Here is a 15,910-nt window from a genome sequence, read left to right on the forward strand (position 1 = left end):
AAGTTAGGTACATTTGAATGACTCAAAAGTCTGAAGAATGCCTCATGTGGAAAAGGCTGTATCAGGTTAAATTGTCCATCCTTTTAGTACTACTGACCCTTTTCAGGATCACGGGTGAGCTGGGGCTGAATTTGAGTGAAGGGTTTATTTGTCAGAGTAACATTTTTGGCGGTGTACAACAGGCAATAGCCAACGCATCACCGTGCACAACATCAAATGACCACATTCCTGGTTCGATAAATATCAAAACCTTGTTCATTTCCTGTCTGTCCGATGTTAATGTACAAGGCACTCTATTTGTGAAGCAGGGTGCTTAATGCAAGAAGCACTTAGCCACTGAAGGTAACATTGTACAATTACACATTATTTGTATTGTTTCTAAGGAACACTCCAAAATAGAAGAATACCAGAGATTGTTAGTCGTTTTGTTCATAACCCCTCATGTCTACAAAGTTATAATGTGTTGTTGTTTTTATATCTTTACACTTGACGGGAGAATAGACAAACTTTGGCCGGGAACTTCTGTGGCTCATCGCCGCCACAGAGGCTCCAAGAGTTTTAATGGCAGAAATGGAAGAGGGAATTATTGTCGGGTATAGCCATAAGAGCCGGAAATGACGGCATGTTCAGTTGGGGGTCAATTTAGATACGGTAGTTAGCTGACGCTGTATTGGTCAGTTGAATTGTTAGATAAATCAGAAACCCGCCAGCCCCAATCAGCAGGATACCTGTTATCAGAATTCCAATCAGGTAAATCAGATGAATCGAAGACTTTCCATAGATGCTCCAACCAGTCCAAGGTATATCGTGCTTATTGGACAAAGCCAGCTGGACTTCAGTTCACTCTCATGAGGACAAGCTGTATAGATAATGAATAGATTGGTGTAAATTAATCTGCTGTGGATGGTTTCTTATTTTAATGTCCATGAGGCCCATTCCTTTCTGTTTGACCTTGGAGGTTCTATTGCAGTCTATTCGTATTAACCGGGATATTCACACAGATCAAGATGTCTGTCTTGCCATTGAACAAGGTCAGATGGTGCCAGTGTAAGACATTGGGAGGGAGCGCAAAGTAAAAGACGCATGGAAGTGAGACACGATGCTGCAAAGAGGATATTGAGTGGTGGTCATGTGGTGTGACTGAAGCAAAGGACTCGTCCTATCTCCAACTCTCGTAAAGTAAGGCTGACTTTTCCTGAATTGTCATGTGTGTTTACGTGGCATTGGTAATCACCTTCACCTCTTCAACATGCAGCCTAAGCCTCCCCTCCCTCCTTTTCTCACTCTGTCTCTCTCTCTCTCTCTCTCTCTCTCTCTCTCTCTCTCTCTCTCTCTCTCTCGTCCCCTCTCTCCCTCTGCAGTACCTCCCGCACTCATTTCTCTCTTGGCCGGCCGGGGAGACATTCGCTTTCTGCTTCTCTGCCTGCTTGCTCTGCACCAGCATCCCTTTTTTTGTGCCTCTTTCTCCCATGCTGCATCCAGCACTCATCCAGCCTGCATCCCTCCTCTGTCTCTTGCTGGCTGGTGCGCTTCCCTGACGGATTCCACCGCTGCCAGAGTGTTGAGGCTGTCTGACACCACAGCACGTCGCCAAACAGCTTCTGTGCTGCCGTTTTTTTGTTTTTGTTTTTAATTTGCTTTCTGGATCACCACTGAGACTACTGACAGAAGACGGGAAGAGAGAGAGAGAGAGAGAGAGAGAGAGAGAGAGAGAGAGAGAGAGAGAGAGAGAGAGAGAGAGAGAGAGAGAGAGAGAGAGAGAGAGAGAGAGAGAGAGAGAGAGAGGGGAAGACAGGGACACAAACAAACAGGGGGCAGGGGTGCCGTATTCTCCAGCCTGGACAGAACTCCTTACGCTTCCTTCCTGGGACAGAAGGGGGGAAAGGGAGGGACTGAAATTAGGACCACCTTGTTCCAAAGCTCTATAAGACAGCCACATTTTGGTTTAGCCTGAAGTCAACTGTGACAGGAGAAGTACAATATTCAGAATTGAGAAATACACAAGCAATCAGACAAATATAAGCGGTGTCATGGCGTCATTGGACAACACCGGCTGGAGTGTGCCAGGTCTGCTACTTGTACTGCTGCTGGGTGAGTTGCACTTCACTCTCTCTACCTTAAACTGCCGTGTGTTGGTGGTGTAAAGTCTTTGACTTCCTCTGTGTCAGACTAATTGCATGCAAGGTGGATGGCTCATTGCCAACACGGTAAATCCATACCTCCAAGTCCAAACATTAGGCCTTACTGACTTCATCTTTCTAAGTGAAGCCTCGCACACCTTCAGGTGCAAACATGCTGACATTACATGGTCCATTTATGGTCCATTGCATTAATCTTTACTGGATGATTGGAATTAGTACAATTATGCCAAGTTGGATGACTCATAGCAATGGACAGATGACGCTCCTGTCCTGTGTCATATTTCACGGAGTGATGACTTGAGAGTTGGTGCCTTTTCCCTCACACATATGAAGATTCTTGCTTTTATCACACCTCGGGCCACAACACCTTGTTATAGAATAATCTTATGAAACCTAATAAAGTCTGGCCTTTTGGGAAAGGGAGAAATCAGGACAAAAACAGCCCAATTATCTTTATGTGTTACCAGGCCTAACCTGTACTGAAAAAAAGATGACATTAGTCACTGCATTGGGAGCATTACTTATTCATAATTGAGAGTTACTATAAAACTAAATGTTATTGGTTTGAAAGTGTGTTTTATGAATGGAGTATCAATTACAAATCAAATAGCGATGAATAAACCTGTCGGGTAGAAATGTTGCTAAGTCCATGTTGATTCTGAATCTCAGTGGCCTGAGTTCCAATACCTCTGAAAGGCGACTACTGTACTGTAAAGAGCCAAAATTTTATTTTAGACATTCCTGGCTCCAGACATAGTCGAGGTACAAGGGATCTCGGTGTTCCAGCTCCAGGCTTGTCAGGAACACCTGGCTTTAGCTCTAACTCTCGTTTTTCATGCAGGAGTGAGTGAGACAGTCTTTATTTCTGGAGCCAATTTTATTTATCATCTGCGCAACTTGCACACAGCAGCAGCACTCCACCTCTCTCTTATTCATCTTTGCTTGCTTTGCCTTTTGCTTATCTTGTCTTACAATAATCGCTGGCGTTTGTCTACTTGGGCCCCTCTTTCAGGCAGGTGTGTATATAATGATTAGCTAAAAAGTTGGAAAATATTATCTGTACCTTCAACTACACTGTAGTAGGCTATTACAAACTAAGGAGTAATGGAGCCCTTGGTTGCAGCACTAACACTTCCATATTTGGTGTCGAGGTGGCACATGAACTCCCGGTCAGCATGTAAACACACACTAACTGTAGGGCTTTGTTCTCATAGACAGGTGCTTGACATAAGAACTGGCACGTCATCATTTTCATGTTAGGGCAAATCTAGTTTATTATGTTTTGGAATTTAGCAGACTGTGAAGCTTACAATTTGATGACAGAAAGTAGAGACCAGCTATAATCAGGTCTACTTTGTGGCGCAGGTGGTGTAACACAATTGTGATAGATTTGATCGACGCACAGGCAGATTCTGCGCTCTGCCGATATGTATGGTTTCGATTAATAAATATGACATCATGCATTGAAATGAGTGGGATATTTCCTTCCACTTGTTGTCCCTTCAGAATTACACAACCACAAAACACACAAAAAAGATGTAAAACAACCCAGAAAAAAAGTAGGGGCCGCAAATGGCCCTCAGGCCGTGAATTTGAAATCACTGCATGGGAGTAATGCTGTGTTCTCACCAAAAGCGGGGGTAGGCGTTTCGGCGGCGCGTTTGCATTGTAGTCAATGGAGTTTGCGCGCAACGGAACGAAAGTGCGTGGGGCGGCACGGAGAACGCGTTTCGCGCGCTGTGACGCGGTGCGCAGCAGCGAAAATCCGCATATTGGTGACGAAAATCCGCACAATCGCATATTCGCCAAAGTTAAAAAAATGTAACTTTTTTCGTTTTTTGCCTCGCGGTAGCCAATCGGCTTCGAGTACGGGCTACGTCACACACAGCGTCCTCTCTATTGTCACCCCGAGCACAACAACACGGCCAGCTGGGACAGAATGGTGAGCAGGAAAGTGCTGGTAAGTCTGTTTACTTGCTAATGAATTGTACCGAGGTAGCAGCAGTGTTTACCATACATGCCAAAGCTATTATTAGCACAAATGCCGGCCGCCAGATAGCCACTAAAAAAGTGAAAGTGCTATCACGTACCTCAAAAAAGGAGAAAATAATGCTACAGCTGTTTAGCCCCAGGAAAGAAGTGGAAGTAGTTGGCGGTGCTCACTTTTGGTTGACTCGCTAAAGTACTCCACGTCCTTGTTCACCACCTTGTCCTCCTCCGGTGAGCACGAAAGCGCGAATGAGTGGCAATCGTTCCAAAAAAACTCTACTACGTGGTGAAACGCTCACGAAGGAAGCATTCCAGTTCACCTTTTCGTATTTGGTGAGACCCAGCATTACATATTACCAGCGACATTGCTTTGTAACATTTTGACAATGGAAACTGTTCTTCTGAATTTTCTACCGGAAATGCTTAATGTATTGCGGAAAGTGTTCTCCCGTAGGCAGTACTGTGACCCGTTTTGGGCTTTTTGGTGGTTAAACCATTTCAAAATAAAATACTGCCGATGGGTTTAAATAGGAAACTTGCAAAAGCATCAGCAACTTAAGTAAACAAACATAACCAGCCAATGTTTGAGAAAATATGCTAATACAAGTATAACAGGTTTTATTGTGATAACAAAGGGCAAGATTTGTTAGATGTACAAAACAGGAAGCTTCAAATCAATTAAATGAGTTACTTAATCAAGTTATGCCAAGTCAGTGACTGTAAAGTGGTTATGATGTCATTATGACATCCCATCACTATGGACAATAGCCATCATCTCATTTGCGCCTTTTCCCCTTCTAAACATTACATTACTGAGTGTATAGGAACATTTTTTTTATGCTCTCCCTTCACTTGTTATATGAAATTGCTTTCAGGCCATGTAACATGAGTGCTACATCAAATGGATTTATTATTTTTCTAAAAGTTTTTTTTTTTTTTTTAACTCAGTATTATGTACTTCCTATAAAACAATCTTAATAAGTGCAAAGAAATTAGGGTAATGTTTTAAAAGTCTGCAAAACATGAAGTTTGACAGTTATTTATTGTCAAACTAAGTCCTTGTAACTATTTTATTGAACTTAACTCTCCATTATTATTCTTAGACACGTAACAGGGTTCATTACAAGGCTCGGGTATAAACGGATCATAAAAGAGAAGAAATATAACAAAAAAAGTTTGATGAAATAAAATGATTTGTTTTGTTTTTGTTTTCACTCAGCCATTGTTATAATGCGATTCAAATCACTCACTGTGCGGGGGTGAGTCAACCACTGCCTTTTTTCCCCAATGGTCCGGTCCAAGTCAGGTTTGGATGCATAATGGTCGCAACACTTCCATGTTTGGAGAGTTGGAGTGAGGCAGGCCTCAATTAATTGGTAATCCATGCACTTTTGGACAATATGAAGATGACCTGGGAATGATGGGATGACCTGGTGTGGTGTTTAAAAGTGTGTATGTATGTTTAATTTGTTTTTAGATACACGGTAGAATTGTGTGTTATTAAATAAAATTAAATTACTCCAAAGGGACAATAAAGTTTATCCTCATCCTGATTACATATCTAACCATATAATTAACTTTTTTTCCCTCACCCTGACCAGCTAATGCTATTCGTAATATTTTGTGTAACTAACTGAGGAAACTAAAATAATCCAGTTCTCATTATGATGCCATAACAGTTCCACACCTCTGAAAAGTCCTACCACAATCATGAACAAATTGTTGAATTAAAACCTCAAAACCGAACATTATTACCATATTTGAGACAGCTCTTACAGTGAATATTTTCACATTGTTCAAGTGGTCATAACGTGGCAGCTTAGTGCGTATTTGTAAGCCATTTAATTATTACTGTTACATGTGTTTGCCAATTGGCTATTTGTTCTATATCAAGTGTCTGCAGGAGCTCATTAACTTGTAATACAACTTGTCGAAAGTTGTTGTGAATAGATCCATTTGTTTGCAGGAGTCATCTTACACGAGCTGTATTTATATATCACTTCATTAACGTACACATGTCCACAACTGCGTACCAGTGCAGTTGTTTTAATTGAGTCACTTACATGCTGCTGTCATTTTCAGCTCTGTTGTCATTCAGTCACCTTTGAAAGAACATTTTATTTCTCTTAACACTTCCTGTCCATCTCTCTTCTCCTTCCCGGTGACGCCCTCCATAACATTTTTGTTTTGTTCTGAAGTTGGATCCCAAAAACGCAGACGCAAATAAGACTTTAACTCTTTATTCACACAACTTGACTAGACGAGAAATAACGAGAATTGCGAGACGCTAAGCTAACTTGGGCTGTGGAGGTGCACAGAGGAACAGAGGTAATAATCCGAACAAAAACACACTCTTCTCAGACAGGCTTATATAGACAGTGAATCAATCTGATTGGTTGTGGCTAGACATGTGGGAAACAGGACAGACATGGAATTATCCGATTGGCTGTTAACTAGATAAAGAGATTAAAGATTCGTGACATCACATAGCTTCTGACATCACATAGCATCTTACCAGTTGAAACTAGATGCTGGTTACATCAGTTCCAAACAGACACTTGAGCTCAGTTCAAAACAGACACTTGACCACACGGTCATGACCCAAACATAACCCTTGCATGACCCTAGTCATGACAGTTTCTCTCCTATCACTCCACTTTATTCTCTTCCTCCGTGGCCATTCTCTCCCTCTCTTCTCCATTCTTCCCAGCAGCACTCCCTCACCCTGCTCTCTGTAAGTGGTAATTGTGTTATCGGTTGGTTCTCTGTGGGTTTGCTCAGGAATACATTAACTCTTCAATGTTTGGCCTACTTAAATAAATTTAAAAAAAAAAAAACATCACCTTGACTCTCCACCAAGGTCAAGACTACTAGCAGTTGTATTTCGTTCCATGAGCTGAACTGATTCAGATATTGATGTGTTGTTTTGACAGGGAGTGAATATAGCGTATATATGCATGCATGTATACAGAATGGAAGGCTATTAAATGATAGAAAAAAAATTGTGGAATGAGAGGGACACTTTGAGATCACCAGGCTACAATGCATTATCAGTAAGGATAATTATAACTCAGTTCACTTGGACCTTTAAGTATGCACTGCGTCATTTTTTGGAAACCATTTACCCCTAAGTGGGATATTCACTTCAAAGCGGTGTTTTGTTTTGTGACTAAGCTTGTAACTCGTGAACCAAATCAATATTCCATTGAAATGAACTGAAATTCCATTTAAGTGCCCATAAACCACTAGATTTTTGTTACACATTTTTAATGAATAAAAGTTGCACTGTATTGTATATATATATATATATATATATATATATATATATATATATATATATATATATATATATATATATATATATATATATATATATATATATATATATATATATATATATGTATATATGTAAAACCATAGCAAAACAAAGGTTTTAAGAAATACAATTTTAAGGAGAAAAAAAAAGTGTTTTTTTAATCAAACATAAACATTGTACATTAAAACAAGCTGAAAATGACATAATCAAATATGTGTGCCTGAGGTGTTTTCCATTAAGTGGCGTAATCTAGTAAGCGACAAAAGGTGGTTGGTTAGTCTCTGTGAACATCTGGACGTCGACTTCTAAATCAAGCTACCACTGAATTAAGGTGAATCCCAGTGCGTTATGTTAATGTGTCAGGCCACGCAATGTTTGTGTAACTTTAGTCACATTTTTTTTCCTCTTTCCAAAGGATTCAACAAATATTCATATAGAGTATGTTCTTTTTACGGGCTTCAAGTGCCAGCACTTCTCTGTCTTTGCATAGGTACAGTATTCCTTCCCATATTTCCAAACATGATAGGTTCTATAAATACTTGAAATTATCTAAATTGTGAACAGTGATGAGCCCTGCAGAGCACACTGAATGGAAATGCTAACCCAGGCATCCAAAGCTCTTCCCATCATAGAAATATTTCAAATCCTTAAGTGGTTATTGATAACACAACTACCGGTCGATCAATCTAAAAATACACAAGCACCTTGTGGCGTCCTTTTCCTATCTCGTTCTAACATCCGTGCAGGATGCATTCGCTGAACAATAAGACTAAAAGTGACCAGAGCTCCTAGATAAGTAGAAGTCCATTAACAGAGAAAAGATCCAGAGTGAGAAAAGAATAAGGTGGACCCGAACAGCTCACATTGCTATAGAAGACGAGTGAATGCAGGCAGGAGATAAAAATACCCACTAGTAGAAGTCAAGATGAAAGGGTAAGATCAGGAGGCAGAATTAGAACCAAACAGCAACCATGAAGACATGAGCTGACACATGGTGTGATAGCAAACACATTTGCTTTTACATACAAAAAGACTACGTACATATATTTAGGCACAAGAAAATATTTGAAAGGAGATATATTTTGTGATTTCAACTGTAAAAAGTGCGTTTTTGCTGTCTTATTGTTGTGGCTGGAACAGGAAGAGAAATATGGACTGATCAGCTCTGAAAGACCAATTTACAGGCGTAAAGTCAAGTGCATGTGTTAATCCCAGTTTGCGCAAAGTGCAATGTGATCCTGCGATGGTCAGTGTAGAGAAGACAGCGTGTATAAATAGGACTCAAGTGAAGGCAGACGCCAGAGTAATAATGTGAGGATTACTGTGGCTGTCATTGAATAATGACACCTTGTTGGAGCCAAGCACATAAATGCAACAACAATAATAAAGGCGAAGTCAATCTTAAACATTTCTTGACAATAATATGTTATATGTGACCTCATTTGTCTAACATGAAATTCTGATTAATATTACGTTTGTGTAATATGAGTTATGTAGCAAAATCCAGCCATATTTATCAATCTCAGAAGGCAGCCATTTTGCCACTTGCTGTCGACTGAAGATGACATCACAGTTGCTCAGGGCTCAGGCAATGACCAATCACAGGTCACCTGTTTTCTGAAGCTGAGCTATGATTTGTTGTTAACTGAGACCTGAGCAACTGTGATGTCATGTTTTACTTGACAGCAAGTGGCAAAATGGCTGCCTTTTGATATTGATTTAAAAAAAAATGCTGGATTTTGCTGCATAACTCAATATTCCACTAACACAATATTAACAGAGTACCATATTTATTGAGGCTGCATAAAGCATGTAATTGTCAAGGTTTTTTTTTTTTTTCGGGTTGACATCCCCTTTAAGCAAACAATTTTTACATAACTCACATTTTTGCACTCACAATTAATGGCACATTAATGGATAATGATAACAGGACACACATTTATCTTATTTATGGCCTAGAGTATAATGAAATAATGATGTCTCAATTAACTTACAAATGTTCTTATTCAGTGTCAAATTCTGGCCTTTTTTTCCTAAAAAATAAATAAATAAATACATAAAATCTATCTATCTCATCTATCTACGTGTCCATATACAGTACGTCACGGGCTAAAGCTACATTAGACGGACGCTTCACCCAAAAATTTCCTTTGCAGTGATGTGTTCTATTCATCCCCACTAGTCTACACACTGTATTCTGATTCATATTGTGTTTTAGGAATATGAATACAGCCGCAAAATACTGCTGTTTTTATCCATCTCAGGAGGTGGCCATTTTGTTTCGCTGTCAAGCAAATATGACATCACAGTTGCTCAGGGCTCAGCATGTGAACATCACATGACCAAACTCAGAAAACAGGTGAGCCGTGATTGGTCGTTAACTGAGCCCTGAGCAACTGTGAAGTCATTTCAGTTGACAGCAAGTGGCAAAATGGCCGCCCCCTGAAAGAGGTGTAAAATAGGTGCTTTGTGCTGCTGCTCAGTTCAGATTCCACAAACACAGTATTAATCTGAATGCCATGTTTAGGGGATGCAGAGAACATATTGCAAAGAAAATCTTTGGGTAGACTTCCTCCTTAAGTGAAATCTGATGATGATCCTGATGATCTCTCATGGCACGCTGAGCTCCATCTGCTTTGTGTGCCCCAAACTCCAACAGTCTTTGATTCAGATGTGCTGCACGTTCATGGACTGGAGGTGTCGGCAGAAAAAATGTCATCAATAGAGGCAATGAATGGATCCACTGTGCTGTTCAATTGCAAGTACCACTCCTGCATTGGCATTCACAATCTCTACTTCAGCTGGCATTATAACAACAATGGCACTATGGATAAGGTACGGACCTCGCGAGCATCACCACATTGGTCAAATCTTTGTTGTCAGCTCTGTGCTGCGTAACCGAGAAATGTTTTCTTGTGTAGTTGTGCGACGGGGTGGTTCCTAGCGAAGGTGTGGAGCCCAGGGTGAAAGTGGAACACCAGCGAGTGGAGTTTGTAGGCTCTTCCAAAAAGGAGAATATTTCAATCCTGCTGTGGAATATCACCTTTGAAGATGAGGGAGAGTACACCTGTTTTGCAAGAAATCCCAAAGAGAAGGACCGGAACCACAGCACTACCTTCACACTCACAGTGGTGTCTCAAAGTATGCACCATATTGACATATAAAATCCTGTAACTGTGTTTGAGTTTTCTTTACAACCTCTCACCCATTGCCTCTTTTTCCACACTTTTAGTGAGGGAGGTTGACAATACGTTAACTGTCATCATTGTCTCTGTGCTGGGCGGAGTCATTGGCTTAGTTATCATTGTTATGGTGATAAAGGCCTTGGTGGTCCAATTCCTGATGAAGGATGATGAGAAGAAGTAAGTTGTCTAGAGATGGTGAATGGAGCTCACCACACCATGCATGACTTAGATGAATTGTGACACTATTCTAAACTTGTTGTAGGCTTGCCAATGAGGAAAAACGTGATATCAGAGTAATACAACGTATTAGTGTAAAGAATATTTTGGGGTTGACTTCCCTATTAAGACATTGTGGCTGGTTATTTAACAAAAAAGAATTCCAAGCTTTGTTTAGTATGGTATATATGGAAATGTATTCATGTAGATCAGTAGATCAGTAATAATAATAGCTTTCCTTGTTGCTACTGTTGCTTCTGTATGCTAATCTTTTGGTTTCTCCATCGCCCTGCAGCAAAGAGTGCCTGGTTAACGCCTCAGGGAACGACAATACCGAAAATGGACTTACAGGAGCCAAAGCTGACAACAAAGGAACACCAAAGGCATGAGCAAAAACGCAGCGTATGTCTGTATGTTTGTATATATGTTCCAACAAATGTACACTATCAATGAATGGACTGCCTTATCTCGTTGCTAAATAGTACACCATGAAAATGCACAGTTAAATCATTGCTTGAATTTTAAGAAGGCTGGATCATGCTTGTCTACATTGCAGCCCATTTGTTGCAGTGTTCACCGTCTGTACATTCAAAACTACAGTATTCAACGTTCATGAGTATTTCTCTATGCTATAGGAATTGAACTGCATATTCTCTTTCATGATCTGTCTTGAGCTAATATGAAAGTAGGCATGAATCAAACAGAGGAAAGATTTTCACTTTGGAATGTGTGCCATCTCCTTAGGTATGGGTGCGTTCGGAAATACACATCGAACGTGCTGAGCTCCACTTCGACTATCCGGAGACTCAGCATCTTAAAAGTGTAGTTCGGTTATTCTGAGTGTCACAAAAAAGGAGCGTCGGAGTATACTCATGGCACAGTATGGTTTTCACTCTAAAAAAAAAGGAAAAAAAAGTAAATTTAAAAAAAAATGACATTCAGTAAATTTTGGGGGGTGCTTGGATTTTTTATTATTTTTTTTAAAGGTCCTTCAGCGCCACTAAAAATGAACTAGACACGCCTATCCTGCAAGCATATTGTGAGTGGCTACAGACGAGCTGACAACAGGGTTTCCTAAGACAAACGAATGATCCACTTCTTCTGTTATTTATGATATTTTTGTTTGCGCTTTAGATTAGAAAACACAGGTGCCTGTTCTGCTTCGCCTCCCTGTTGACAGGAGGATTAATTCACAAAAGAAATGTATTTTTTTGCAAAGTACTCAACTCAAATCCTCATCCAAGACAATCCCAAAACTAGCCAGCTCCCTAAAGAGAATGAAATGAGTCATGCTGTTTTTGACTTGTGGAATTGTATTTATTTATTTATTTATTTATTTATTTATTTATTTATTTATTTAAGCATGCATGTGTGCATTTTAGAAAGCTGTATATGTTGTCTACAGCACAGAGAAGGAAGATTTGTGTGAATTCATGAGGTTGCAAATAACCGTAAATACTGGTAAGCCGTGGCTATCATTATGGAATAATGATGTTACAGTATATTACAAGACTAAAGTCATAATCATTTTGAGTGGGGAAAAATACAATATCTGCATTAAGTGACAATTTAGTATAAATTACACCATCATCAATATGAACAGTTAACAGTTAAATGTGAGTGAGTGAGTGAGTGAGTGAGTGAGTGAGTGAGTGAGTGAGTGAGTGAGTGAGTGAGTGAGTGAGTGAGTGAGTGAGTGAGTGAGTGAGTGTGAACTATCCCCAACTAAATTCTCTGCTTTTTGTCCACCATGTATCAGGTTTGTTTATAATAAATAGACAATGGTATTATGTGGCAGGTTACAGACTGTTACGTTTAGTTGATTTGTTAAAATTTCATCTTAATTAATAACTTTATTCACATTACTTTTCATCTTTTTATAGACATTCTTTATTTATTGTAACTTTACAACTTTATCTTTCAAAATTCCAACTTCATTCTAGTAATCTCGTGACTTTATACTGGTGATGTTACACTTTAATTCGCAAAGGCGGATAGCGTCCACACAATTTTTACATGTATATATATATATATATATATATATACATATATATATATGTATTGCAAAGAATGCTATTAGAATGTCACATAACTGTATTCCAAAATAAATGGAAAGGGATAGATTTAGTGCCATCTTGATATTAACCACTCCACCTTGTGCCCTCTATGCAACTCTGCCAGAAGTTATTTGAGAAGCTGGCACACACAACATGCCACACACCCTCACACATAGTTGGGATAGATGGAACAGCTGAGTGATACACGCACGCATGCACAAATGCACGCACGGACACACGCAAACACACACACATGCACACGCATTAGGTGGTCACATACCAGAGTGTTGCACGGACCTTGCACACAAACAATTCAGCACTTTGCCACTGTTTGGAGTGGCTGCACAAATCAACTGAAGTCCATTCTTACTTTATCATAAAACAATTGGAATTTTTTTTTTTTTTTAATTCAGAGCATTACATTTGTCGTATTTGAGTTTGAGTATGTATTCACATTTTTCACTCTGGCCAGCCAGCCGCTTTCTTATTTATGTAATGTACTTTTTGTTTTCCTTCTTGCTTTCAATGGAAGCAATAATACAGATATTATTATGCAATAATATGTTAAAGGGCACTTTAGAAATGTGTCGGGACACAAGGCCCCTCGAAGGCACTGTCCATTATCGTGGCAAAGCGTCTTATTGGGCCGATGCATTGAATATATGTTTATATTAGACATATCTGCATTGAATCCCATACATACCGATTCCTATTTTCCTTGGATTGAGGTGAAACCTTCCCGCTCTATATACGCTTGTGATCTCTCACTTTAATTTGAAAAGATACAACCTTGCAATGAATGTTGTTAGTTACTAATACACCACGTAAACAACTTAAAGTAAACATTGCCTTATTCTAACAGTGACAACTTCGTCTCGTTGAATGTATCTGGCAATGAATGTCAAAATGCAAAATCATAAAATACAGAGTTATCTCACTGTCATAAATATTATTGAACAAACGTATTGGCACATACTTATTCAACTTATGTCCCCCTGAATCTAATTTCTTCAGTTTACCGCGCATGGAGTCCCATGTTTCCTACGTCAGCATTTCCCACTAAAAAAAAGATCACTGACCAAAATATATCATATTTACATTAGATTTTCACCACACTTGAAATAATGATATAAATTATACATTTGACAATAAGTCTATTTGAAATCATTTACTTCATCATGACAGATTTCTTCACAAAAATAAAGACGCCATTTGTATGTAGTAGATTATTATGAGTGTGTGTGATTATCATTTGACTGATGACATATGAAAGTACTACAACACACAAGCAACATATGTGATAAGGGTATAAACATCCCAAAAGAGGCAGCATGGTGGAGTTGAATTTTCGTTAAATCGCAAATGTTATGCGCACAAAACTATTAAGTCTGTTAGACACATTTTTGTGACTGATTTTTGTGTTGTAAAAAAAAAAAAAACGCCAATTTGGTCTGTTGTGACCTCATATCAAAGTTGCAGCAACATTTTATATGGGTGCACGCACGTTGTGCTGCTCATCCCACAGATGCATGCTCCTTACACTTAAAAGGGAAATAAACAGACTTTTCTGTTGTATAATATATATGAGAACGAGAGGTTTAGGATGATTTATTACAAGAAGGCCAATGTTTACATCTACCTAAAAATAGTCATATTGAAAGATGTCATATGTGGAGACATGGTTAATATTTAATGATGTCATATGAGAACACAACTCCTTCACCTTTGTCCCTTTATTCATTTTCAAATGATGACACAACTCATCATCAGCTGACTGTGTACAAGCACTGCTGCAGTACTAACTATAATATACTGTATAATCTCCATATAGTCAAGTTGGCATGAAAGACTTGTTGTGTCAACTCAATTAGTTCACCAATTAAACGTGTACATAATAGAGACAAAATATTGTATAAGGCAAAAAGTAGTTTTTTCACAGTACTGTATGCTTGGTTATAATACAACGCATTATACATACTGTACTTCTGCAAGTGATATGAATTACTTTTGTAGCTCTTTTTGCCAGATTATTTATTGTCACATCTTTGCCAAATATTTTTATCGTTTGTACGAAATTTTAAGGTTATTAGGGAAAGGGACCACAAAGATATAACACTATAACAAAAATTGCTTCAAACTGACTGCTATTGACAGAAGCCATGCCGTTGAATAGTGTAACTATTAGGGCAAAACAATTTAGTAGAAAAAAAATGGGGATTGACCACTATGTTTTATTACAATAAATAGTTTAAACTGCCACTGCAGCTGGAGCTCATGCTGCCAGTACACGAGTCTCATGTCTGCACCAATATTACACTGAAACATTTTAAAAAATACATCAAATGTATTAAAATGATCACTGCAACAACTGCTACAGATTTGTAACATTGATGTACGTCGTCGTTGACCTCACTGCCAAGTCTGCTCCCACATTCCATTCAAATACTTCAACAGGAATTTTAATCATTTGAGAATGGGAAAAAAAAACTTGTATGTACATACTTTACAATTACATCATTGTGATAAAGCTAGCAAAGACTGATAATGCCATATACTGTTTGAAAACAAAATGTTAAATTCTTAAATGTTGCAACAATTGTTTGTATTTTACTTCCAACTGAACTGTCGAATGAATATTCATCTACTATGTCATCACTGTCACACGCAACCACAGATTTCCTGGATTAATGTTTCTCTGAATGTCAATCTATATGTTTCTCTGTAATCATGCAGCTTATGCTCACCTCATGACTATGCACTTATAACTTGACTTGTTAAGGAAATATAATTATGTAAATAAAATAATTGTAATTGCCAGAGAACTCTGATGTGTCATTTTCTGGTTCTGATACAGTACAATTTACTAATTGTGGAGTAGATCTGCTCTGTTTTCTATTTTGGATGATTTATTTATTTATTTATTTATTTATTTATTTTTGTAACTTTTTAGAAAGGGAAAGTTTTAAAAAAATGAGATAATGTGGATGCCCTAGTAAGCAATCACAT

The 15,910-nt window shown here is 38.7% G+C and overlaps 1 protein-coding gene across 3 annotated transcripts; it reads left to right on the plus strand.

Annotated features, from left to right (window-relative positions):
- The first annotated feature begins 1,361 nt into the window (after positions 1 to 1,361).
- On the plus strand, positions 1,362 to 15,726 carry LOC144033160 (sodium channel regulatory subunit beta-4-like). Of its 3 annotated transcripts, none has more exons than XM_077541042.1 (5): positions 1,362 to 2,091; positions 10,106 to 10,281; positions 10,368 to 10,587; positions 10,679 to 10,808; positions 11,143 to 15,726. In XM_077541042.1, exons 1-5 carry the CDS (start codon positions 2,031 to 2,033, stop codon positions 11,234 to 11,236), a joined length of 681 nt encoding a protein of 226 aa, XP_077397168.1. In that variant the 5' UTR covers positions 1,362 to 2,030; the 3' UTR covers positions 11,237 to 15,726. The 3 variants fall into 3 exon arrangements, with proteins under 3 accessions (XP_077397168.1, XP_077397169.1, XP_077397170.1); XM_077541043.1 differs by lacking the exon at positions 1,362 to 2,091 and adding an exon at positions 2,120 to 6,864; XM_077541044.1 differs by lacking the exon at positions 1,362 to 2,091 and adding an exon at positions 7,919 to 7,936.
- The last annotated feature ends 184 nt before the right edge of the window (positions 15,727 to 15,910 follow it).

The sequence above is a fragment of the Festucalex cinctus genome, chromosome 13 (genome assembly GCF_051991245.1).
Source record: "Festucalex cinctus isolate MCC-2025b chromosome 13, RoL_Fcin_1.0, whole genome shotgun sequence".
In the NCBI taxonomy this organism is placed as follows: Eukaryota; Metazoa; Chordata; class Actinopteri; order Syngnathiformes; family Syngnathidae; genus Festucalex; species Festucalex cinctus.